The sequence below is a fragment of the Stegostoma tigrinum genome, chromosome 25, assembly GCF_030684315.1.
Source record: "Stegostoma tigrinum isolate sSteTig4 chromosome 25, sSteTig4.hap1, whole genome shotgun sequence".
Classification (NCBI taxonomy): domain Eukaryota; kingdom Metazoa; phylum Chordata; class Chondrichthyes; order Orectolobiformes; family Stegostomatidae; genus Stegostoma; species Stegostoma tigrinum.
Window position 1 is genome coordinate 41,003,780 of NC_081378.1, and position 24,241 is coordinate 41,028,020.

The window sequence follows — 24,241 nt, forward strand, 5'->3', positions numbered from 1 at the left end:
GAAATTCCTCCTCATCTCAAGTCTAAATTGGGGGCCCTTTAAACTGGGATTTTTTTCCTCTGGCCTTAGACTCTCCCATGAGGGGAAACATCTTCTCAGCATTTACCCTGTCAATCCCCATAAGAATCCTACATGTTTCAATTAGATCACCTCTCATTCTTCTAAACTCCAGTCAGTTTAAACTTTGCTCATAAGATATGGAGAGGTGATGGTGTAGTGGCATTATGACTGGGCTATTAATTTAGAGACCCAGATAATGTTATTAGGGCCCAGGTTCAAATCCTGCTATGGCAGATGGTGGAATTTGAATTCAATAAAAATCTGGAGTTAATAGTAAAATGATTGTCATGACTCAATTGTTAGGAAAAATCCATTTGGATCACTATTGTTGCATAGGGAAGGAAACTTACTTGGTCTCACCTACATGTAACTTCTAACTGACCGCAACATGACTGACTTTTAACTGCCCTCTGGGCAATTAAGGATGGACAATAAATGTTGGGTCAGCCAATAACACCCTCATCCTGTGAATGATTTTTTTTTAAAAACCCTCCTTACCATGGATTATCCTGGTGAACTACCTCCTCTTTCCTAAAGTAAGGGGTACCAAAATTGCTCATAGTATTCTAGATGTGGTTTCACTATCACCTTGTGCAGTAAGACTGCCTAATTCTTACAATCCAACCCCCTGGAAATAAGGGATAATGAGAACTGCAGATGCTGGAGAATCCAAGATATCAAAGTGTGAAGCTGGCTGAACACAGCAGGCCAAGCAGCATGTGCTCCTGAGATGCTGCTTGGCCTGCTGTGTTCAGCCAGCCTCACACTTTGTTACCCCGGAAATAAGGGCCAACACTCCATCAGCCTTCCTGATTAGCCTGCTGCAACCACGTGCTAGCTTGCTGTGGTCCATGTACAGTTACCCCCATATCCTTTAGTGCTGCAACTCCCTGCAGTTCTTCTCCACATATTCTGTTCTTTTGTTCTACCTTCCAAAATGAACGACTTCGGATTTGCCCACACTAAACACCATTTGTTGACTTTTTGCCTACATAACCCATCAACATCTCTCTGTAAACAGTTTGTATCACTTCCACAACCTGTCTTCCCACCTAATTTGGTGTTGTCTGCATATTTGGCTAAAATACACTCATTGTCTTCCTCTAAAATCCAGATATGACCTCGTCAAAGTCAACAGGGAGGCCAAGAGGCAGTACCGGACAAAGTTAGAGACTCAAATCTGCCAAACAGACTCCCACGACCTGTGGCAAGGTCTAAACACCATTATGGGAATCAAATTGTAACAGTGTAAGATAGAGGACAAAGACACATCCCTCCCTGATGCACTCAATGCTTTCTATGTTTGATATGTTTCAGTGACACCTGACCCAACAGCCTCTGACACACCAGTACTCACTGTCACCACTGCAGCCATCAGATCCATCTCCCTGGGGGTCAACCCAAGGAAAGTAACAGACCAGAATGGAGTCCCTGTCCAAGCACTCAGCTCCTGTGAGGACCAACTGGCAATGGTGCTCACTGATATCTTCTAGCTCTCCTTATGACAAGCTGAAGTCCCCACCCACTTCACAAAGACCACCATCATCCCCGTACCCAAGAAAACACCACCCAATGGCTCTGACCTCAATAATCATAATGTGTTTCGAGAGGCTGGTCATGGCCCACATCAACTCCAGTCTCCAAGCCTGCCTCAATCCCCTACAATTTATCTACCAATGTAACAGATCCACAAAGGATGCCATATCCCAAGCCCTGCACTCATCCCTGGAACATCTGGACAAAAAGGACACCTATGTCAGACTCCTGCTCATTGACAAATGTTCCACCTTCAACACCATTATCCCCTCCAGACTGATCTCAAACTCCAAGACATTGGTCTCGGCTCCTCCTTCTTCAACTTGATCCTCAGTTTTCTGACCCACAGGCCACAATCAGTGAGGATGGATAACTGCACCCCCTCCACAATAACACTCACACTGGAGCCCCCATCCCATTGAGGATGCATTCTGAGCCCCCAACTATACTCTCTGTATATCTATGATTGCGATGCCAAATTCCGAATGAGCGCCATCTACAAGTTCACTGATGGCACCTCTGTAGTAGGATGGACTCCTAACAACGATGATTCTAAGTACAGAAGAGAGATAGAGGGTTTGGTGACATGTTGCAATGAGAACAACCTCTCTCTCAATGTCAGCAAAACTAAAGAACGGATCTTTGACTTCAGAAAGAAAGGAGGAGAACATGCCCCGATCAATGTAACCAAGGTAGAGAGTGTGGAGAGCGGTCAATTCCTCAGAGTGACAATAACCGACAACCTGTCTTAGACTTCCCACGTAGATGGGGCAGTCAAGAAGGCACAACAACACCTCTTCTTCCTCATGCAGCTCAGGAAATTTGGCTTGTCCATAAGGTCCCTCACCAACTTCTACATTTGCACAATCAAAAGCGTACTATCTGGATGCATTATAGCCTGGCACAGCAAATGCTCTGCCCAGGACTGGAAGAAACTACAGAAGGAGGTGTGCACAGCCCAGACCATCATGGAAGCCAACCTTCCATCCATGGACTCCATTTACATGGTTCGCTACCATGGAAAGGTGGCCAACATCATCAAAGACCCATCGCACCCTGGTAATGATCTCCTCCAACCCCCTCTGTTGTTCAGAAGATACAGAAGCCTGAATACATGCACAAGCAGGTTCCGAAACATCTTTTTCCCTGCCCTTATTAGACTAATGAACGGACTTTCTTGCCTCAAATAATGCTGATCTTACTAACGTTGACATCGCCTAACATACACCCTTTACAATGTCATTTGTATGCATCTGTCCAAGTTTTTTACAACCTTTGATCTGTACATCCTTGCTTACTACAGTCTGTCCGCACTTCTTGTAAACAAAGGTTTTCAATGTACTCTGGTACACATGACAATAAATCAGTCAATCAATAAATAATATATATTCTAACTGTACCCAGCATTGATCCCTGTAATACCTCACTGGGCAAGGGTCACCTACTTGAAAAGAACCCTTTAACCTCACTCACTGTTTCCTGCCATGTACCAATTCTCTAGCCATAACAGTATATTACCTCCAACACCCATGGGCTCTTATCTTGTGACTTAGCCTTTTCTGAGCTACCTCGTTGAATACCTTCTGGAAATCCAAATACAACACATTTACTGGTTCCCCCTATCAACTCTGGTTCAGACTAGCTCGAGAAAAGAGCTTTCATGAAGCCTCTGCTTGATTAGAGTATGATTTTCCAAATGTTCTGCTATTACTTCCTTAATAATTGGCTCCAATATTTATCCAACAATAAATGTTAGGTTAATTAACCTGCTTTCGGCCTCCTCACTTTTTGAATAAAGGCAGAATTTTTGGAAGTTTACAACCAATTCATTCACTGTCTCTGTAACTATTTCTTTTAAGATCATAGGATGCAAGCCAATGGGGCCAGGAGATTTAATTGCCTTTATCCCCATTAGTTTGTCTACTGTTTCTTTGGTGACAGAGATGGTACTTAATTTGTCTCCCATATTCTTTTGTATTAATGGAAGGAAATCTTCTTATGTCCTTCAATATCTATCACTGTATACGATGAACTTTTCAATGGCTATCAGCTATAGTGCCCTACTTTACATTGGCTATCACTCTCACTTAAAGAATAAAATTCAATAATAATAATTCATTCTGGTGGCAAAATTTTCAAGAAGTATTTTGAGGGGTTTAAAATTTTGAGGTCAACTTGAATTTAATCATTCAACAAATGTTGTGCTGAAACTTGCAAGTGATATGCAAGACAGCAGGCAATTTTCCGGTCAATTCTGGGAAAGGATTTCTGATTCAGCCTAGAGATAATCGCTCATGGGAGCTGACCTACATCTTTATTACACAAATTGTCTCAAGCTGTTTAAAGGTCTACCTGCATGATCCAATAATGAATAAATCGCCAGCTCAGGACTCGAATTGCAACTCTAACTGAAATATTTCACCCGAACTGGAAAGCACTTGTTTATTACAGTTTTTATGTCTTTACATATTAGGTATGTTTGAAAATTTATGTTCAGTTATAAGAGATCAGAATAAGAACATTTCTCTAAGCCAACCAAGGGTTCCGTGGAATCCAAGTGTCCCACAAATATTCCTAAAGGATTCTTTGTGATTTTATGGTGACTTGAAAAATTTCACCAAAATTAGAGCTCCACCATATCATTAGCTTCTCAATTCATCTGGTTGGTGACACGGTTTTTTTTAATTCAATTGATGGGATGTGGGCGTCACTGGGTGGCCAGCAATTATTGCCCATCCCTAGTTGCCCTTGAGAAGGTGGTGGTGAGCTGCATTCTTGAACCACTGCCGTCCACCTGTTATGGGTTGACCCACAATACCATTAGGGAGGGTATTCCACGATTTTGACCTAGCAAGGAGGGACAATATATTTCCAAGACAGGATGGTGAGTGGCTTGGAGGGGGACTTGAAAGTGTTGGTGTACCCATGTTGCTGTACTCATTTTAATTTTACACAACTGTCTCCACTTGGCTCTAATTTGGTTTGATGTTCGATATAATTCAGCAATGAAATTTATATAATGTAGCTTCTCTGCCCACACGTACCTACTGTCATCAAGTTATGGCTTCTGGTTCCCAGTCATTATAAATAATCACACTCAAAATTGCTGGACCCTCATTCAGTGCATTTCTTGCTATTCTCTTTGTCCCTGGTGGACCAATACATTATCACTCAGCACTCCAGATTATTTACTCACAAACAACAGTTTCAGACATTCATGAATAATTCAATAATATAACAGATTATTATTTTTGCAAGTTATTATTTTACAAGTTTTTATTTTATGTCATTATCAGTTTTGCACTCTCCTTAAAATCACTGAGGATATTAACTTAAGTGAGGTCTCTAAGAATTCACCCCAAAAATCTGATGAATGTCCCATAGATTGGGATGATTCTTTACGCTGACATTCTTGCAAACTGAGAAATCCACATCCATAATGTTTATGGTCATCTCTGCTGGCCATCATAAACAACCAAATGCTTTAACTGAGTGTAGATCTACAATCTCAGCTGTCTTTAGCACACATATTTTCTTTGATTCATGTTTCTAGTCTGGTAAAAGAGATATTGTAATCCCAAATTATAAACAGAAACTACATTGTATGTTAATAATATGTTCACAGGAGACAGCCAATTTCATGTCGTGTCATTTACACTTATTGATGTATTAGAATTACAAAGATACCCACAATGCCAGTATTACAAAACCCCAGTATTACATGTGCTAAATCACAAAACTTCCATTTCATAATTCCCAAATTGTCTGACAAAACAATTACAACACAATACCCCAATACGATGTTACATTATCTATTAAGACAATGCCCACATTTAAATGTTGCAAATCGTGACACACTATTCAATAGCACAATATCCCAACAATACGATATCACATATAAGAATATCGCAATAACGCCAGCTCAATATCCAATGTTACAATATTATAAGACAACAATATCATAATATGCCAATACTACAGTACTCTAATCAATTCATAACAATAGCACAATTATAGCACTTTATATGACTATATTAATATATCAATCCATTGTATAAACAGTGTAAATAATTTAGCTCTCTAGGATCATGAGTTATCCCACTGTGAAGCTAAATAGAAGATGCTAATTCTAAATCTTTTTACACGACATGTTGTGCCAGTAAGGGCATACCCCATTCATCACTTTCAAAGTGGAATATAATCAGTGTTGTTTTTTTTCTAGATCTGCCTTTCCCATTCAAGTGGACGGTAAAAGGGTGGAAAGAGAGTCCAGTGAGTCTCACAAGTTTTGTACAGCGTCAGAAGTATTTCAGGTTTCTGGAAAGTTCCTCGTTGAATAGCCACGGGGGAATTTTTCTCTTGAAGCAACATGCCAAAACAAAAACACGTGTGGAATTCACACCTCCTTTTGTTTTGTGGACATGCTCAAAACTCAAACTCCATGGATCCCTAAACTCACTGTCTCAGAACGAGAAACTTAACAAACAGAGATGCAGAGAATCCAGTTTAAACCATGTTGAATGATGACTATTCAACACCCATTGTGTAGCAATGGCTTTGAAATGTAAATAATTCTGGGTGGACAAATATAAAACATTATTACCAACCAGGGAGAAGCTAGTCTGTCTATGAACACATAGGAAGGAATAGGAGCAGCAGCAAAATAAATACCATTTATGCCTTAGATCGACAACATCATAAGGTCACCAAGCTTGTTCCACCAGGATACAAAGTTGACCTGCTAGTAATGCGAAACATGATTGCGACCTATTTTTTCGTCTGCAGTTTGTAAACCTGCACTATCTACTTTAACTGTACTTTTTCTCAAGAGAGAGGAAGTAAGTCTGTGTGTGATAACACAGAGTGGAGCTGGAGGAACACAGCAGTCCAGGCAGTGTCAGAGGAGCAGGAAAGCTGATGTTTTGGGTTGAGACCCTTCTTCAGAAATGGGGGAAGGGAAAAGAGCTCTGAAATAAATAGAGAGGGGCGGGGTTGGGCTGGGGAAGGCAATGTGAGATGGCAATAGCAGATAGGTAGTGGGGGGGATTGGTCAGTGAGGTGGGTGTGTGGGAGAGAAGACGGACAGGTCAAAGAGGCGAGGATAAGAGGGAGGGTTGCTCTTGGGTGGGGAGATGTTGAAGCTCCTAAAGTCCACATTGAAACCATTGGGTTGTCGGCTTCCAAGGCAGAATATGAGGTGCCGCTCCTTCAGTTTCTGGGTGGCGTAATTGTGACACTGCAGGAGGCCCAGGATGGACATGTCATCCAGGGAGTGGGAGGGGGAGTTGAAGTGATTCACGACTGGGACGTGTTGCCATTTGTTGCAAACCGAGCGTAGGTGCTCCACAAAATGGTCACCAAGACTCTGCTTGGTCTCCCTGATGTACAGGAGGCCACGTCGCGAACAGCAGATACATTGGACCACATTAGCGCCTGTGCAGGTGAACATCTGTCTGATGTGGAAGGTTTTTTTGGGCCCTGGGATGGAAGTGAGGTGTAGAGGCAGTGTAGCACCTCCTGCATATGGAGCAGATGAACGAATCACAGAGAGAGTGGTCCCTCCAGAAGGCAGATAAGGGTGGGGAGGGAAATATATCCTTCGTAGTGGGGTCAGATTGCAAGTCGTGAAAGTGGTAGAGAATGATGCTTTGAATCATTCAAATGATTCAAATTCAATTTAATGGGGTGATACAAGGGGAATTCTGTCTTTGTTTTTATTGCAGGGTGGGGGTGTGAGAGAAGAGGTGCAGGAAACGCAAGAGATGCAGTCAAGGGCGTTTTCAACCACTGAAGTAGGGAAGTTGCAGTCCTTGACATATGAGGACATCTGGGATGTTCGGGAGTGGAATGCCTCATCTTGGGAGCAGATGCGGCGAAGGCTGAGGAATTGGGAACAGGGGATTGCATTCTTGCAGAATGGTGAGTGAGAGGAGGTGTATTCCAGGTAGCTGTCAGAGTCAGTGGGGCTGAAATAGATGTAGGTTTCCAGGTGGTTACCAGAGATGGAGACAGAGAGGTCCAGGAAGGAGAGAGAGGTATCAAAGATGGTCCAGCTGAACTTGAGGTTGGCGTGGAAGGTGTTAATAAATTTGATGAACTGTAACGTTGATGAACCTGAGAGCATGAGGCAGCGCCGATACAGTCATCGATGAAGAGGAGGAAGGGATGGGGGATAGTGCCATTGTGGCTGTGTGTGTGTATGTGTGTGTGAGAGAGAGAGAGTGCCTGTGAATGAGGCAGCATTAGATTACTGGAGAAGAAACGATCCTTAAAAAAACCCAGTTTCTTTTCAGAAAACTTCCTGCTGTGCACAGTAACAGAAGGGGACAGTAGATTCAGTTCTCTCTCAATCCTATCCATACCCTGCCAGCGGACATTAAAGCCATCAGCAGATGAAAACATACCTTTTTAGTCTGAACTTTTATTTTTAGAAATTCCGCCTCTCGACTGAGAACATGCCAAGGAGCATGTATCCTGACGTAACCAATGCCTTGGGTTTTCGCCTGTGAAAACAAAGATAAATTTAATGAACTAAATTAGGGAAATATAATTGTTTGCCCTTAACCAGTTAATACTTTTAAATGTTACAAACATAAGAACTTGAGCAGCATTTATTGTCCGCCTATAATTTCCCAGATGGCAAATAAGAGTCAACCACATTGCTGTGAGATACATGTAGGCCAAAGTAGGACAATAGTTTTCTCCCATAAAGGACGTGAGTAAACCTCATGAGTTTTTTCCAACAATTAACAACAGTTTCATAGTGATCATTAGACCCCAGCACATTAACTGGATTAATAGTCTATGAATAACACATTCGCAGCACTCAACTTCAAAATTCATGATAAATTATTACCCCCAATATGTTATCTAAGGTATGTCTGAGATTACTCATTTTAGAAAGTGTGATGGGATAATGTTACTAGAAAGCAAACGAGACAGTTACTGGAGGTATGTGACATATGCATGACTTTCTATACGCTGTACAGAAATTTAATGTTATATGGTGATGACAGCTGCTAACTAAAATTATGTTTGCACAGGTCAGAAGAAGATGAGTGTGAATATTGTATGGTTCACAAATGTCACGCATGGCAGTCTCAACCATATGGCAGAATATTCCTCATCATTAATCAGCCATTTTGTTTTTCTTCAGATGTGAATTATGTAGTGACTGGAATGAGGTTAGCCAGGTGGACCTCATGGAATCTGAATTCCCTGACTCGGGGCTGTAAACCTGGTCCAATCAGTGAGCCCTGGCTGACAGGTATAAACATGAGTATCAGAAGTCCTGTTCACTCTTAGAGCTGGCTCTGAGGGAGCTGGGCCTGTATCTAGTACAAGCAAATGTAAATAAACGGTGACTTGGTGATGGAAACTGGCCTTTGTGGAGTTATTTCAGTGGTAGAAAGAGGAATTAAGTTGCATTTGTCTTTAAGTTGAGGGTAAACATTTCTGGCATCATGCTTTTATTTGGAAGCCTGACTGGGCCAATATTTTCTGGGCAAATAACTTTGGGTAGATGAAAAGCAACGGGTAATTCTCCTGACAGTTTGTGGACCTGTAGCTTTCTCACCTGGCTAACCTCATTCCAATCACTGCATATTTCACATCTGAAGAATAAACAAAATGGCTGATTAATGATGAGGAATATTCTGCCATATGGAGCCAAACACTTCCTAAGACACCAGATATTAAAAGCTTTCAAATTTGATGGATTTAATTAGGGAATTCTATGACCCCAAGCCTCCTCTAATACTGAGATGCTTTCAGTTTTACTTGGCAGTTCAAGAACCAGGGGAATCCATATTGGGATTTTTGACATGGTTAAGATGACCGGCAGAGGCATGTGATTTTGGATTAGCCCTCAATGAGATGCTGAGAGGCTGTTTGGTATGTGGGATTAAAGATGTAACCATGCAAAAGGGCTACTAGCTGAAGCCTAACTGGGCTTCAGACAGGAACTACAACTCATATGCTCCGCTTGGTGCATCTTCCAACTTACCATTGGAAAATGCAGCAAGTAGAGCATTTGACTTAGAGGGTATTCCAATGGAAGTGGGCACCCTTGCCAGGCTGACTGAGCTCGGGGGACACCACTTCAGTGAAAGCAATTGCATAGCCTCACTCAGGACACGTCATTAGCAGAGACACTCTAGGTCAGCCCACAGCAAAAGCCCAAAACAAAATCAAGCCCCAGAAAATTCTGAAGAAAGGTCTAGGCCTGAAACGTCAGCCTTCCTGCTCCTCTGATTTTGTTTGGCCTGCTGTGTTCATCCAGCTCTACACCTTGTTATCTCAGATTCTCCAACATCTGTAGTTCCTACCATCTCTGAAACAATTTTAACCCCCCCGCCCCACCGGCCAAACAGATAACATTTTCTCAGGATCCAAACCAGCAAGCCATTGTAGTTGCTGCTGGTATGTTTCCAATAATGTATGCTTCCCCAACTTTGGCTGAAGGAAGGTTTGGCAGTCACCTTTTTTGGAAGAAGGTTCCGCCAATACTTTTAGGGAGGTAAATTTGTCATAGTGACAGATTATAAATCCCTGCCAGGGTTATTCAAAGAAGACTGTAGCTTCAAGTCAAACTCAGCCGTGGGCTCTCATTCTAAGAGAGTATAATTGCAAGCTGGAACACCATCTGGAGATGCCTTGATCCACTCCAGTAGTGCCGCCACTGGAAGAATCTGTTCTGGTTTTAAACTTTCTGGACACCCTTCTGGTCACTGCTGACAATATCAGATTGTGAAGGCAAAACAATTTTGTCCTGACAAAACTGAAACAGTTGGTGGTGATGGGGAAAACAAAAGGGCTGTCAACAATGCAGGACCTTTCATGAACTCAATGTTCTTAGTCATTGAGAATGCCCACTCAAAGTGGTTGGGCTTGCATCAAGTTCATTTGTCAAACACAGAGATGATGATAGAAAAGCTGCGATATATAGACTGCCAGAAGTGCTGGTCACAGACAACCGATCGTTATCTGCTCGCTGGGAATTTCAATATTTCCTAAAGTCAAAAGGCATTTGACACATAAGCACAGCTCCATACCATCCATCATCCAATGGTCTGCCGGAAAGAGCAGTCCAAAGGCAGGCTTGAGGAATCGGCCTACGGCTTCAGTCATGCTTCCCATTTGATTATAGGGCCACCCCTCAAGCAAGTACAGGGAGTGCTCCAGCTGAGTTGCTAATGGGGCTAAACCTCCACAAAAGATTGAATTCAAACTTCCTGCAATTGGAGTCTGAGTCAAGGGGAGGTGTGAAACATCAGCTGGGACACCAATGCTAGACAGAAGACTCCTCTAAGCGAGAGTGACAGTTTACATTAGGAGTCAAAGTTTGGAGCCGAAACTACAGAAATAGCCCCTGCATGGGTAAGAGGCCATAGTTCAGTTCATTGAGGTGGTCCTGAACAAGCACATGGAAATTTGCAAATCCACAAATGGGGCAACAGCAAAATATACCGTGCTCCTCAGCACTCCCAGAAAGGCTGTCAGAACACGTGTTCCCCCCCTCTGTCTCGCATCAAAGAAACCTCAGTATCTGAAATGAATACAGTGGATGTCACAGCCTCAATGCCTTTACTGCCTGAAGAAGAGAATGAATTTCTTCCAAGACACACCGGGCACAAGAGATGAGCTAATGTCCAGCACACTCTGTGCATATCAGAGGAACCCGACCTGGTGTGAAAATATCCCTGGACAGGCCAAAAGATAAAAGACAGGATTTTGTGCCCAAACTTAGACGGGGACGAACTAAATGACTGTTATGAGGTGGACCTCATAAAATATGAGTTCCCTGATTGAGGGAGCCTCAACTGTTAACCTGCTCCAATCTGGCTGACAGATATAAACAGGAGAGTCAGAGGTTCTGTTCTCTCTGAGAGCTGGCTCTGAGGGAGCTGGATCACTGTAAAGAACTATGCATGTGTAAATGAAAGGTGACTTGGAGATGGGGTACTGGCCTTTGTGGAATTCTTTCAAAATGCTTTGGCAGTACTTAACTTCAACATGCTGAGGTCATTGCCATTGATGTTCCACGTTATTTCACACCCAAATCATAATTTCTGCTCTTTAATTGTCAAAAGAATTGAATCGCCATCCCTGCCAAAAATGGAATCATGAACTATGCTCACAAAATAACTTTGGATTCAGACCTCCAAAAGTCTTTAAGGGAGTGAGCTAGCTTCATGAATTTGTCTTCATAGTTATTTTGTGAATGAATCATGAAGAAGTACCTGGAGCCTACTCTTCCATTGGACTCTGTTGTGCCTGGATCAGTGGTCTTAAGGATGTTAGCAAGGTGATATCATTTTTTGCCCCAACACTATTCTCAATCTACCTCACAGTAATGCTTCACCTCACCACCAACAAGCTCCCAGCTGGAATGGAGCTAATTAACAGACCATGTGGGAAAATATTTAACCTCTCCTGCCTTCCATCCAAAACCAACATCACCCCAACTAGTGTCATTGAGCTACAGTACACAGATGATGCTTACATATTTGCAGTCTCAAAGGATGTACCCCAGGCCATCATCAGCATCTTTACAGAGGCATAAGTGAGCATGGATCTCATCCTGAACAATTGCAAGATGTGTGTCCTTTATCAACTTGGCCTGGCATTGTGGAGCAAAGCCCCTATCATCAAGGTGCATGGGGAGGCCATAAAGAAAGTTGACCACTTCCAATACCTCAGAAGTGTCCTGTTGACCAAAGCAGCTACTAATAAAGATATCCAACATTGCCTCCAGTGTACTAGCTCAACTTTCAGCCACCTGAGGAAAAGGGTGTTTGTGAATGATAACATCAGATCCAACTAAAAAGTCATGGTTTAGAGAGCTGTTGTGTTCACGCCCTCCCATCTAGCTCTGAGACGTGGACTGTCCACAGCAGACACCTTCCCAGCACCGGAGCGGTACGCCAACAATGCCTGCACAAGATCTGCTGGGAAAAAGATGCACCAACATCAGCGTCCTCGACCAGGCTAACATCCTTAGCGTTGAGGCACTGAGCGCCTTGATGGGCTGGGCACCTTGTCCACATGGTCGACACGAGACTCCCCAAGCAAGTGCTCTACTTCCAGCTTTGAAATGGCAGGTAGGCCCCAGGTGGACAGAGGAAGCGCATCAGTGGTACCCTCAAGGCCTCACTGGTGGAGTGTAGCATTTCCACAGACACCTGGGAATCACTGGCCCAACACCATCCAAAGTGGAGGACCAGCATTTAAGAAGGCGTCAAACACCTCGAGACTTGCCATTGGGGAAAAAAACAAACACCCCTTACCGGGGAAAAGACCTTTCTCTGTTTACCTCATCCATGACCCTCATGATTTCATAAACCTCTATAAGGTCACCCCCTCAGTCTCCAGTGCTCCAGGGAAAATAGTCCCAGCCTACTCATCCTCTCCCTATTGCTCAAACCCACCAACCCTGGCAGCATGCTTGCAAATGTTTACTGAACCCTTTCAAGTTTTCACAACCTTCTTCCTATAGCAGGGAGACCAATATTGCATGCAGTATTCCAATAGTGGCCTAACCAATGTCCTGTACAGCCACAACAAGACCTCCCAATTCCTGTATTCAAGGTCCTGACAAATAAAGGCAAGTATACCAAATACCTTCTTCGCTAACCCCTAACTACCAGCGACTCTACTTTCAGGGAACTATGAACCTGCACCTTAAGGTCTCTTTGTTCAGCAACACTCCCCATGATCTTACCATTAAGTGTATAACTCCTACCCTGATTTGCCTTCCCAAAATGCAGCACCTCACATTAATCTAAATTGAACTCCATCTATCGCTCCTCAGCCCATTGGCCCATCTGATCAAGATCCCATTGTACTCCTCTGAGGTAACCTTCTTCACTATCCACTACACCTCCCACTTGGTGTCATCTGCAAACTTACCATCCATACCTCCTTTGTTCACATCAAAATAATTTATATAAATGACGAAAAGCCGTGGACCCAGCACCAATCCTAATGGAACACTGCTGGTAAAAGGGCTCCAGTCTGAAAAGCCACACTCTACCACCCCGCTCTGTCTTCCACCTCAAGTCAGTTCTGAATCCAAATAGTTAGTTCTCCCTCAATTCCATGTAATCTAAACTTGCCAACCAATCTACAATGAGGAACCTTGTCAAACACCTTACCAAAATCCATATGGACCATATCTCCCGCTCTGCCCTCATCAATTGTTTGTTACTTCTTCAAAAATTTCAATCAAGTTAGTGACACATGATCCCCCAAGTACAAAGCACTTTTGCCCATTCCTAATCAGCCCTTGTCTTTCCAAATACATGTAAATCTTGTCCCTCAGGTTTCCCTCCAACAACTTGCCTACCACCGATATCAGGCTCATCGGTCTATAGTTCCCTGGCTTTTCCTCACCACCTTTCTTGAATAGTGGCCAACCGCCAGTCGTCTAGCACCTCGCCTGTGACTATCAATGATACAAATTTCTCAACAAGGGGCTCAACATACAGTCAACTTCGGAATGATGGGATACATGTCATAGAACCATAAAATCCCCAAAACATAGGAACAGGCCATTCAGGCCAGCAGTTCACACTGACCTTTCGAACAGCATCCCACAAGATTGATCCCCCTACCTTATCCATGTAGTCTTGCATTTCTTGTGGCTAATGCACCTAACCTACACTTCCCTGAACACTATGAGCAATGTAGTATGGCCAATCCACCTAACTTGCACATATTTGGACTGTGGAAGAAAACTGGAGCACCTGGCAGAAACTCACATAGACACACAGGGAGAATGTGCAAACTCCACACAGACAGCTGCCTGAGGTTGGAATCAAACCTGGGTCCCTGGCACTGTGAGGCAACAGTGTTAACCACAGAGTCATTGTGCCGCCCTTGTATAGGAATTCCCATGTGATCTGCTGCTTGTCTAAATTGTCTAATCACAACAAGGTTTTGAGTGGACGTAAAAATCTCTTCTTGGGCAACAGAAAAGAAATGGAGAATGAGACAGTCAGACTGTCAACATCTTAGTCACCCCAATGACATTCTAGTGGTGATAATCAAGACAAGAATTTAGTATTTGCTTTCTCAGCCAGCAATAGTGCTTAGTGAGGGAAATTCAAAGTAAGGGAATGGAAAATCAGTACAAATACACTTTGAAATGACTCACAAAACATGTGTAATTTCAGGCAGCTTTCTTTGAATAGAATGATTTACCTACGTTACTACTGCGATATAAGATAAAATATACAAGAACCACCACCCTGATTTGGAAATAATTGCCATTCTTTCACTGATGCTATGTTAAAATCCTAGAATTCCCTCCTTAATGGCATTGTGAGTGTATGTACCAACTGGACTGCAGTGGTTCAAGAAGGCAGCTCCCCACAACAAAGTCAACAAGGGATTGGCCACAAATGCAGGCCTAGCCAGTGATGCAAGCTCCTCATGAAGGAATTTTTAAAAAGTATTAAAAACAGCATCAATTCCCATTTATACAGTTTCTTTAAAACAGTGAAACATCCAAACATTGTTCATATAAGCATCATCAGACAACTGACAAACACTAGAGCAGAAGACATGAGGGCAGGTGACTAAAAGCTTGTTCGATGAAACTTGGAAATCTGAAAAGAACACAGGAAGTGATGAAGAAACTCAGCAGGTTGGCGGCATCCGTACAGAAAGAAACACAGCTAACCAAGGTTCTAAAGACGAGCCATTTGGTCGTAAATATCAGACTTGAAATATTAATTCTGTTTCTCTCCCAATAAATGCTGCCAGACCTGCTGAGTTTCTCCAGTACTTTCTGTGCTTGTTTCGGTGAAGCCCTACCATAACATAATTACTTAAAAATGTTTAAAATTTGTTTCAATATTTATCTTTGCAAAATTACCACAGAATACTGAGCAGCATTGTCACAATTTTCTAAAATTAAGAGGTGATAAATTGTAGATTTTAAGATAGTTTGCTTTCTCATCTCAATAACAAAGTGTGGAGCTGGATAAACGCAGCAGGCCAAGCAGCATCATAGGAGCACAAAAGCTGATGTTTCAGGCCTAGACCCTCTCCGATGAAGGGTCCTAGGCCTGAAATGTCAGCTTTCCTGCTCCTCTGATGCTCCTTGGCCTGCTGCGTTTATCCAGCTCCACACGTTGTTATCTCAGATTCTCCAGCATCTGCAGCTCCTACTATCTCTCTTGCTTTCTCACCTCTTTGTCTTTCTCGATCTCAAGCCCATTCTCCATGAGATTCTTCTCAAACTCCTCTCTGCGAGCTCTCCTTTCCTCTTCCACAGATTCATGAGTGTTGCCAACATCTAGCACAACTTCTTGCAGAGGACCTTGTAACTGTTTGTGGGCTTTACTTCTGTGGGGGTTTGTTGCAGTGCCATTTGGGACAACGGCTTCAGAACTCTGAGGGGTGGGCTGAGAAGCAAGCTTTCTGATTTGATAGACTAAAACATAGTCTATCTTCCTCCTCCCATCACTGAAATACAAGCCTTTCTTAGTGTCTCCCTCTTCATCGCCTTCAAAGTAGTTGTTGATAAGCTAAGGAAAAGCAAAAAGGAGAGAGGGTAAAGGGTGTTGAGTAGTCTAAACTAGCGCTTCCCATTTTTATAATTGTTACAGTGTTATATATTACAAAATCTAAGCAAACCAACATCATGACAGACGATGGTCTTATTAATATTGCACTTTACCTCACATGGAAAACTTTTCCAAAACTATGTTTTAGCAACCGTAACATCTATTCTACAGTTTGGGAAAGTTTTAGATCAGAAACATCCAATCTTATAGTTGCAATCCATAAATGTCTTTTATTCGAGACAAGAGGATGAAATTGGGCATTGGCAAGATGAAAAATGATTTGTAATGTGTTAGCCATTCATCATAACCGAAATTGTTCACTGACATTGCTTATAGTAGAACTAAGTATGGGGGACATAATATATCAGACTTGAAAAGCATTTGTATGGTTTTGTGCCATCTAATGAATTTCTGCAATCAAACTGGACTACAGATGTAGGTCAAATGTTAATTATATTATTCTCCACAAAAAATGTTGACTGTTCAATTTAGTCGTTAGTACCAGTGAATATCAAATACATTCAAAAAGAGCCAAACAAGGAATATGTAGAGGTAGAGATAGAGCTGTGACTGGCCTGACCTGCAACTATTAAAGCCAATGCTTTGCTGAGATACTCACTGGATGACCAAGAGGAATCACAAGATTCATGAGTCAGGTTGTAAAACCAACTTTAAGGTTGTTGGCACAGGAAGCTTCAGCATCTTTTATTTGGCAAAGGCAAATAAAAGGCAATAACTCTCCACTTATTCCCAGTTATCTTTGTTGCGCCATTGCAAAGTAACTGATGTGCTTTTTGTTCACTGTGCTCAAGGTGCAAAAATTGAGCAAAGCAGTAAGCACCCAATGATACAAGGAGCCAACCATTAAAGATAGTTTTATTCTGGCTTATGTGCTCCATGTGGGTGTTGTGCCCCACTCACTGTTGAGTCAAGGGGATGCAATCTTCTAGTGAGGGTCACCATGACAAGCCTGGTAGCAAGCCATTGTTTTAGTCAGCTTCACACATGTAATACTTACCAGTGGGCTTTCTAGCTCCTCCTTACTGTGTGATGCTGAGACCACATTGGCTGACGCACCACTGGCCAAGTTGAAATTTGCCTGAGGTGAACATCGTGGAACTGTAAGATACTTCTCAAACTCTTTTGTTCTAGCCTTTGTTGTTGCTTCTCTGGGCTCTTGATACGCATGGTGTGAAAGGATTATAGGTGTACCTGCCACTAAGAAAATACAAATAACTCTTTTAAAAAGGCATCCCATTTGCAACATTTTTGTGGAGAAACAATCTATCACATAGAACATAAGCTGTTACATTTTCTATCAACCATATTACACCTCACATACTTTAGCAGATCAAATTTTTGCATGGACTACATTACTCAAATATAAGAGTGGACAGGTTTAGAAAGAAACTATTTTTAAATTAGTTTATTTCTTCAATTAAGAATACAAAATAGGTTACATAAAATCTGAACATGCTCGAGAAAAGGTATTTCTTTCTGCATATAGGGGAGGCAATGGTCTAGTGGTATTATCACTGGACTGTTTAGCCAGAGACCCAGATAAAGTTTTGGAGACTCACATTCAAATCCCATCATGGCAGATGGTGGAATTTAACTTCAATAAAATATCTGGAATTAAGAATCTAATGATGTCAATTGTTGGAAAAACCCATCTGGCTCACGAAAGTCCTTTAGGGAAGGAAATTACCATCCTTATTTGGTCTGGCCGACATGTGATTCCAAACCCATAGCCAATGTGGTTGGTTCTTAACTGCCCTCTGGGCAATTAGGGATGGGCAGTAAATGCTGCCTAGCCAGCAACACCCTAATCCCGTTAATAAATAAAGAATTCTCCACTACAAAGTTGAACTTTAACATCTCAACCAATTCAACATGCTTAATAATTATCTTTTCAATCAACTAATTTGTGTTTTAAAACTCTTTGAAATTCTGCTTCTTTAACAACTTGTGCCAGGGGAATTCTTTTATAACTATCTCCCATACAAAGGTACTTCTGTCTAGGTGATCATGCTTTTGCATCTGAGCCAGATCTTAAGAGTTTCAGTCTCATTTTAGTGCAGTATACACGTAACAAGGCTGAAGAACCATCTTTCAGGTAGGATGCTACTAAATATCCGCTCTACCATCACGGGTGGATATCAAAGATCCCATAAAACTACATGAACTAGAGTAAGTACATGCACTTGCTGTATTAAGCCACATTTGTCCAATTGCTAGCACTCACACCTCCAAGTTATAAGGTTCTACGTTCGAGGCCCAGACCAAGACACAAGCACAAAAACCATACTTCACATTCTGGGACATTCTAGGACAAGGCGGCATAATTTCAGAGTATGGGGTCACCCATATGCGAGCAGGAATTTCTCTCAGCAAGTCAGTCTATTTAATTCTTCACTGCAGAGAGTTGTCAGAGCTGGGTTGTGAAGTATCTCCAAGGTTGAGGTAGTCAGATTTTAAATCAGAAATGGAATCAAGGGTTAAGGGGAAAAGATGGGAAAGTGAAATTGAGAATCATCAGATCAGCCACGATCTTGAATGACAAAGCAGACTTGATGGGCTAAATGGTCTACTTCTACCCTCATGTCTTTATGCTCTTATGGCTGTCTGTCCAGGGCGGCACCATCACAGACTCTGCCTTTGAATGGCACAGACCTCACCTGCCAGATTCCCTGTCACTCCTTCATAGAGATACAATATAGCAAATATTTATTCATCAATCATCATAATAAAAATACCCAGATTATCTGGTCTATCATCACATTCCTATTTGCGCAAGTTTGCTGTGGAATAATTCATTGCCACATTTCCTACGTTACAATGTTGTGTTTGGTGATCTGCTTATTCTCTCTCCTCCTCAGTTGTTTGTTGATTTTTACCTTTACAGAACAATCATCAATGACAGGAGGAAAGAACATTGTCCTCCACATGTGTGCTTAAATGAAACATAAATCTTCTTCCTGAAGGATCCTCTACTTGTAAAACAGCTGTCCTTTAAGGTCCTAGCTTTTGCCCCATCATCACCAAAGATTCATTGGTTCAGTCACTGGCCAGGGCTCATGACCCCGAGCATGTGGAACACTTACCTAAGCCTGGGGCAACTGGTGAACTGCCTGAGGTGTTTCCTGATATTTCAAACAACCCTGCTGCCCATAAGAATGACAGCACTTCAAAAGTATTTCATTATCTGTAAAGAAGTTTGACACTTCTATTGGTTACAAAAACATGACACAAATGTAATTTTTTCTTATTTTTATCCCAGAAGAAATGTTACTGTATCATTGCTGTGCTCTAAATTTCTTCACGTGTCATCTTCAACACCCGATGTGATATTCAGACCCTTTACTATGCCAGCTTCAAATGCCCCAAAAAATCAATCCAATCATTCCAACTTTAACACACAGAATGACAGCTCTGCATTGTTTAATTAAAGTATTTTCCACATGAAGAGCATTAATTATTTCAAGTTCCCAGTTATTCTTCAATATAGGACATATGCAACCTAAGAAACATTTTCTCATAACTATTCTTTTTAATTTTTTTCTTCTTTAACGGCATGAGGGAATCACTGGCTAGGCAGCATTCATTGTCCAGGGGGCAGTTCAGAGTCAACCACATTCCTGTGGGTCTGGAGTCATATGTAGGCCAGACCAGGTAAGGATGGCAGTTTCCTTCCATAAAGTGCATTAGTGAACCAGATGGGTTTTTCCTGACAATTGACAATGGGTTCATGGTCATCATTAGATTCTTAAGTCCAGTTGTTTTTCTTTAATTCAAATTCCATCATCTGTTGAGGCGGGATTTGAACCCAGATTCCTGAACCATTATCTGGGTCTCTGGATTAACAATCCAGCGATAACACCACTAAACCATTGCCTCCCCTTCTCCTTTCCTTGTTGTTTTCACTACATTGGTATTTCCTCATCCAAGGCTGTTAGTTTACTGGGAGTTGCAGATTCATTGTTGTAGGGTTCCGTCCTGAACACCATTAAATGAATATGTGGCTAACAGAAAGAAACTGTTAGATTACCCAAATGTAAAGGTAATAGAGATGAACGTAGTCATGTTTTAGATTCTCAAAAATGCCTAGATACCTGTATATAACACAGGATGAAAAGAGAGAATAAAATAAGACAAAGAGGCTGAAACAAACAAAAACAGAAATTGCTGAAGACACTCAGCAGGTTGCAGTATCCATGGAGAAAAGCAGAATTACCATTTCGCTCTGAAGAACGATCACTGGACTTGAAAAGTTAATTCTGTTCTCTCCTGACAGACACTGCCAGACCTATTGAGTTTCTCCAACAATTTCTGTTTTTGTTTGTCTCGAGAGTGAAACCTGCTCAATATTCTTTTCCCAAAACCAGGGTGATGAATGGGCCCTTCTAGCACTCCTTCTGAAATTAGCTAACTCAGTACTGATTGAGGATCAAGGCAGAGTCATTCCTGCACCATGTAGCTCAGTTACAAGCTACATTGGAAAACAGTGGCATTGGAGAAGAGAGACAGTGATTTCCAGTGTTCTGTTATAATGTTGCTGCTGCAGTCTTGGTGCAGGCAATGTGAAAGGATTACAAGGCTATCTGCTTGCTGAGGGATTAAAAAGATCTTTTTATAGCCTTGTCCTTTACCACATGCATTTAATGAAAGCACAACAGTATGTAGTATTCCTCATTATCAAGTCTATTATAAGCAAATTGAAACTGCAAAAAAACCAGATAAGAAATTTAAACATCTTCAGGGTACAAGCTCTTTGTAAATCAGATGAGAATTATATTGCAATAAATTTGACTAGACACGGGAACTAAAAGGATGACATAGTTGCACCTGCCATTCAGTGTAAACTAAGTGAATCACAAACTAAGCAGAACATTGAAACAAGCATTCTAATTGGAGATGGGGGAGGGGGGTAAAAGATGGTACATGGGGTCAGTGTTTGCTTCGCCTCTGTGTCCTGGATGAGGGTCCAGTCCACCTTAATAAAGTGGAAGTCTCTTTTTGTCCTTTACTAATAGAGTTTGAAGAGTATCAGTCAGTTTGGTAGTTTTCCTTTACACGGTGTAAATGTTTTTTACTGTTGCATTTGCAACAGGAGCTAAATTTGCAAATTGTCATGGTCAGTTTATTTAAAGTTCTCAAAAAGTTCCTTCCTTTTCCTTGTACCAAATGAAACTCCAGACTTCATGTTCCACTGCTGATGTCAGGGGACAGGCCCAAAGGTGCACCTCCAATAAGTTAGTCTGTGTTTAAATTTCAGCAATGGCACCAGGGATGGCAATGTGGCACCACCGCAGTGCCATGACATGCTTCTTCATAGAAAAACTCTGAATCAACCCTGTGATACCTTCTAAAACCTCACATCCCTAACGTAGGAAACACAGTGTGGTCCCACAGCCAGTAATGAGGTTAATGAATAGATAATCTGCTCTAGCTGTTGCTTGAGGGATGAATATCAAACAAAAATACAACTGTTCATCTTCGCAAAACGCTATGGGATCAGTTATGTGCACGCAAGGTGGTTGGTCTAATTTCCCATTGTCTTAGCAGTATTTCTAACAGTGCAACACTCCCTGTGCACTATGCTACAGTACTGGTCTGGTTGACCTGCTCACCTCTCCAAAGCACAGCTTAAACCCTCCCAACTGAGAATGGTACTAATCAAACCATATCTGAAATGCAGCAAGACTTATATTATAATTCAACCAGCAGGTTGGACAGTCAATTGTGTCACCAATGTGTCAACATCTCATCTGAACGCACCTCAGAAAGATTCTCACATTCACCTTCTCATGTAAAATATTTTTAAAAATCATTTTTATATCCAAAAAGGAAGAGGTAAGAAAATAAAAGTGCCTATTTTGAGACATCTACACATAACCTGGAGACTCAGTTTGCACTTTTCACCACATGACGAGTGTAATGCAATCTAAAGCAAACAGCAGTTCATTCTCTGTAAAGCTCTCACACTTTATGAAGGTCCTGTCTCCTCACTTCATCCTAACCTTACAGTGGAATTACTCCCAAGCTGAGTTTCTCTCTCTCTCTCTCTCTCTCTCTATATATATATATATATATATATGGCTAGGTTCCACATCATCTACACATGGATGGATCATTTAGATCTATATATCGACTGCCTATCTCTATCACTGCCCCACAGAATGAATACCGACCATGGAACACTGAGATAATAAAAAGACAAAGTTCAATGTGAAGTTTCCAAACTCGCCACTAAAAAGTAGGACGCTTCATCTGTAAACTCAGCATACTGTCCACCTTGTGATAAACCCGGGCAGTCAACCGATTAATTGCAAGTATCTTACAGGAGTCAGTTTGTGGTTGGTGTTATACTAAGGAAAATAAGCATGAGGAGTGAATTAATGCCAATCTGCAGCCCCCCAATGCAGCGAGCCACGTAGGATATTCGTAGATCTTTAGATTCATTTGACAAGGCTGACCTGTATTAAAGGCGCAGAACTTCATTGAGAAATTTAAGGGGTATTTTATTCATTCTATTAGCCTCCCTTGACTGGTTTTGACCAAGCGTTTATTAATTTCTGCAAATAACTATTCAGGTTGCTCGTTATCCCAAATGTTTTACTAGGTTTCCCGATCTCACAATCTCAACGCCCCCCCCCCAAAAAAAAACTAATCATCCTTCATGCTGGTGTCTTTGACATTGAATGTAAAGAAGACACTTACCTGGTGTTGACCGGCCGTGATCTGCCATGTTGGCACAAGGTGCAGGGGAGGGTGTGTGGAGTTGATCTGTCAGGCGACTAAACTGTCTCTCTGTGCATTTGTCTCTGTCTGTGCTGTCTGTGCACTGGCTTAATCTGCGACAGGCTTTGCAAGCTAGTAGTGTGCCAGAGACAGAAACATAAATGGCAAACCTTCCACTTTATTCATCGCCCAAAATTAAGGCAACGCTAAAGGAGATAATAGCAGCCCCATTGTCAGTTTTCAAGGGGACATGAGCGCTTTTAAATGCCATTTCAGGAATAAAAGCGAAAAAGAACTCATTCTCACCATGAGGAAACCTGTAGTCCTCTCTTCAAAGAATCCCACCAACGCAGATACTATGAGGACTTTCACAATTGAAGTGGATAGATTTTTGTTGGAAAATGATACCAGTGGATATGGAGCTAATGAAATTAAATGCAATTAAGGTAAACATCAATCATCATGTTGAATGGCCCGCTCCTGAGTAAAAATTCGGATCAAGAACTTCATTCAGTGTACTTCTGCCTAAATCTATGCTGTCCTTCCTGAATAAAAATCTGTCAATCTCAGTCCTACTTTCAACTCTGTGCACAAAAATATTTGAGATGTCTTACCGTTCTGATTATGGTTTGAAGGATGAAAGAAAAATAGCATAAATATATACTTTCAATCCCACATCCGGTTCCTATCTTTTTCCAGAAGGATTGAGTTAATTTGGTATACCGCTAACGTGTGTCATAGAAAGATCAAGAAGCTTTGTATAAAATGAATTAGGAATACATTACAAGGACAAATAAAGGGTTTATCTGAAGATAAAAATACCTGTTTGATTTACACACTACATGTCAAGAAGATTTCATCACTATGTCGATTGTTAAAAACAGTTGCAAATTGATCTTATTCTTGCTGAAAAAAAAGACACATTTGTCGAAGCTATTTGTCTTGCACTAATCAGGTCAATTCACAAGAATACCAGCATAATTACATTGGGTTGCTAATTATAGCCAGAGGGAAGTGTGCAAACTGTAACTACAGTACAGGTTATTTGCAATATAATAACATCAAACTGGCATTTATAGAATTAAATGCTTCATGCATTTTACAGGAGCGTTATCAATTGGCTGGACAGTTGGTTTGCAAAGCAGTGTGATGCCAACAGTGTGGGTCCAATTCCAATCACCAGCTGAGGTTACCATGAAGGGCTTTCCTTTACAACATCTTCCCTCACCTGAGGTATGGTGGCTCTCAGGTTAAACCACCACCAGTTGCCTCTCTCTCTGTCTCCAATGAGAGAGCAACCCTACGGTCTAGTAAGAGTCTGGCAACACACA

The 24,241-nt window shown here is 41.7% G+C and overlaps 1 protein-coding gene across 2 annotated transcripts in view; it reads right to left on the reverse strand.

The window, feature by feature from the left end:
• The window catches only part of ano2b (anoctamin 2b), a 155,136-nt gene extending 132,142 nt beyond the window's left edge, over positions 1–22,994 (reverse strand). For both annotated transcript variants that reach the window (XM_059654660.1, XM_048553662.1), the window contains exons 1-4: positions 22,890–22,994; positions 17,188–17,387; positions 15,792–16,130; positions 8,001–8,099 (exon numbers count right to left, since the gene is read on the reverse strand). In XM_059654660.1, coding sequence (XP_059510643.1) covers positions 8,001–8,099; positions 15,792–16,130; positions 17,188–17,387; positions 22,890–22,917 — 666 coding nt within the window. In that variant the 5' untranslated portion in view covers positions 22,918–22,994. The remainder of the gene's footprint in view (positions 1–8,000; positions 8,100–15,791; positions 16,131–17,187; positions 17,388–22,889) is intronic.
• Positions 22,995–24,241: the final 1,247 nt, after the last annotated feature.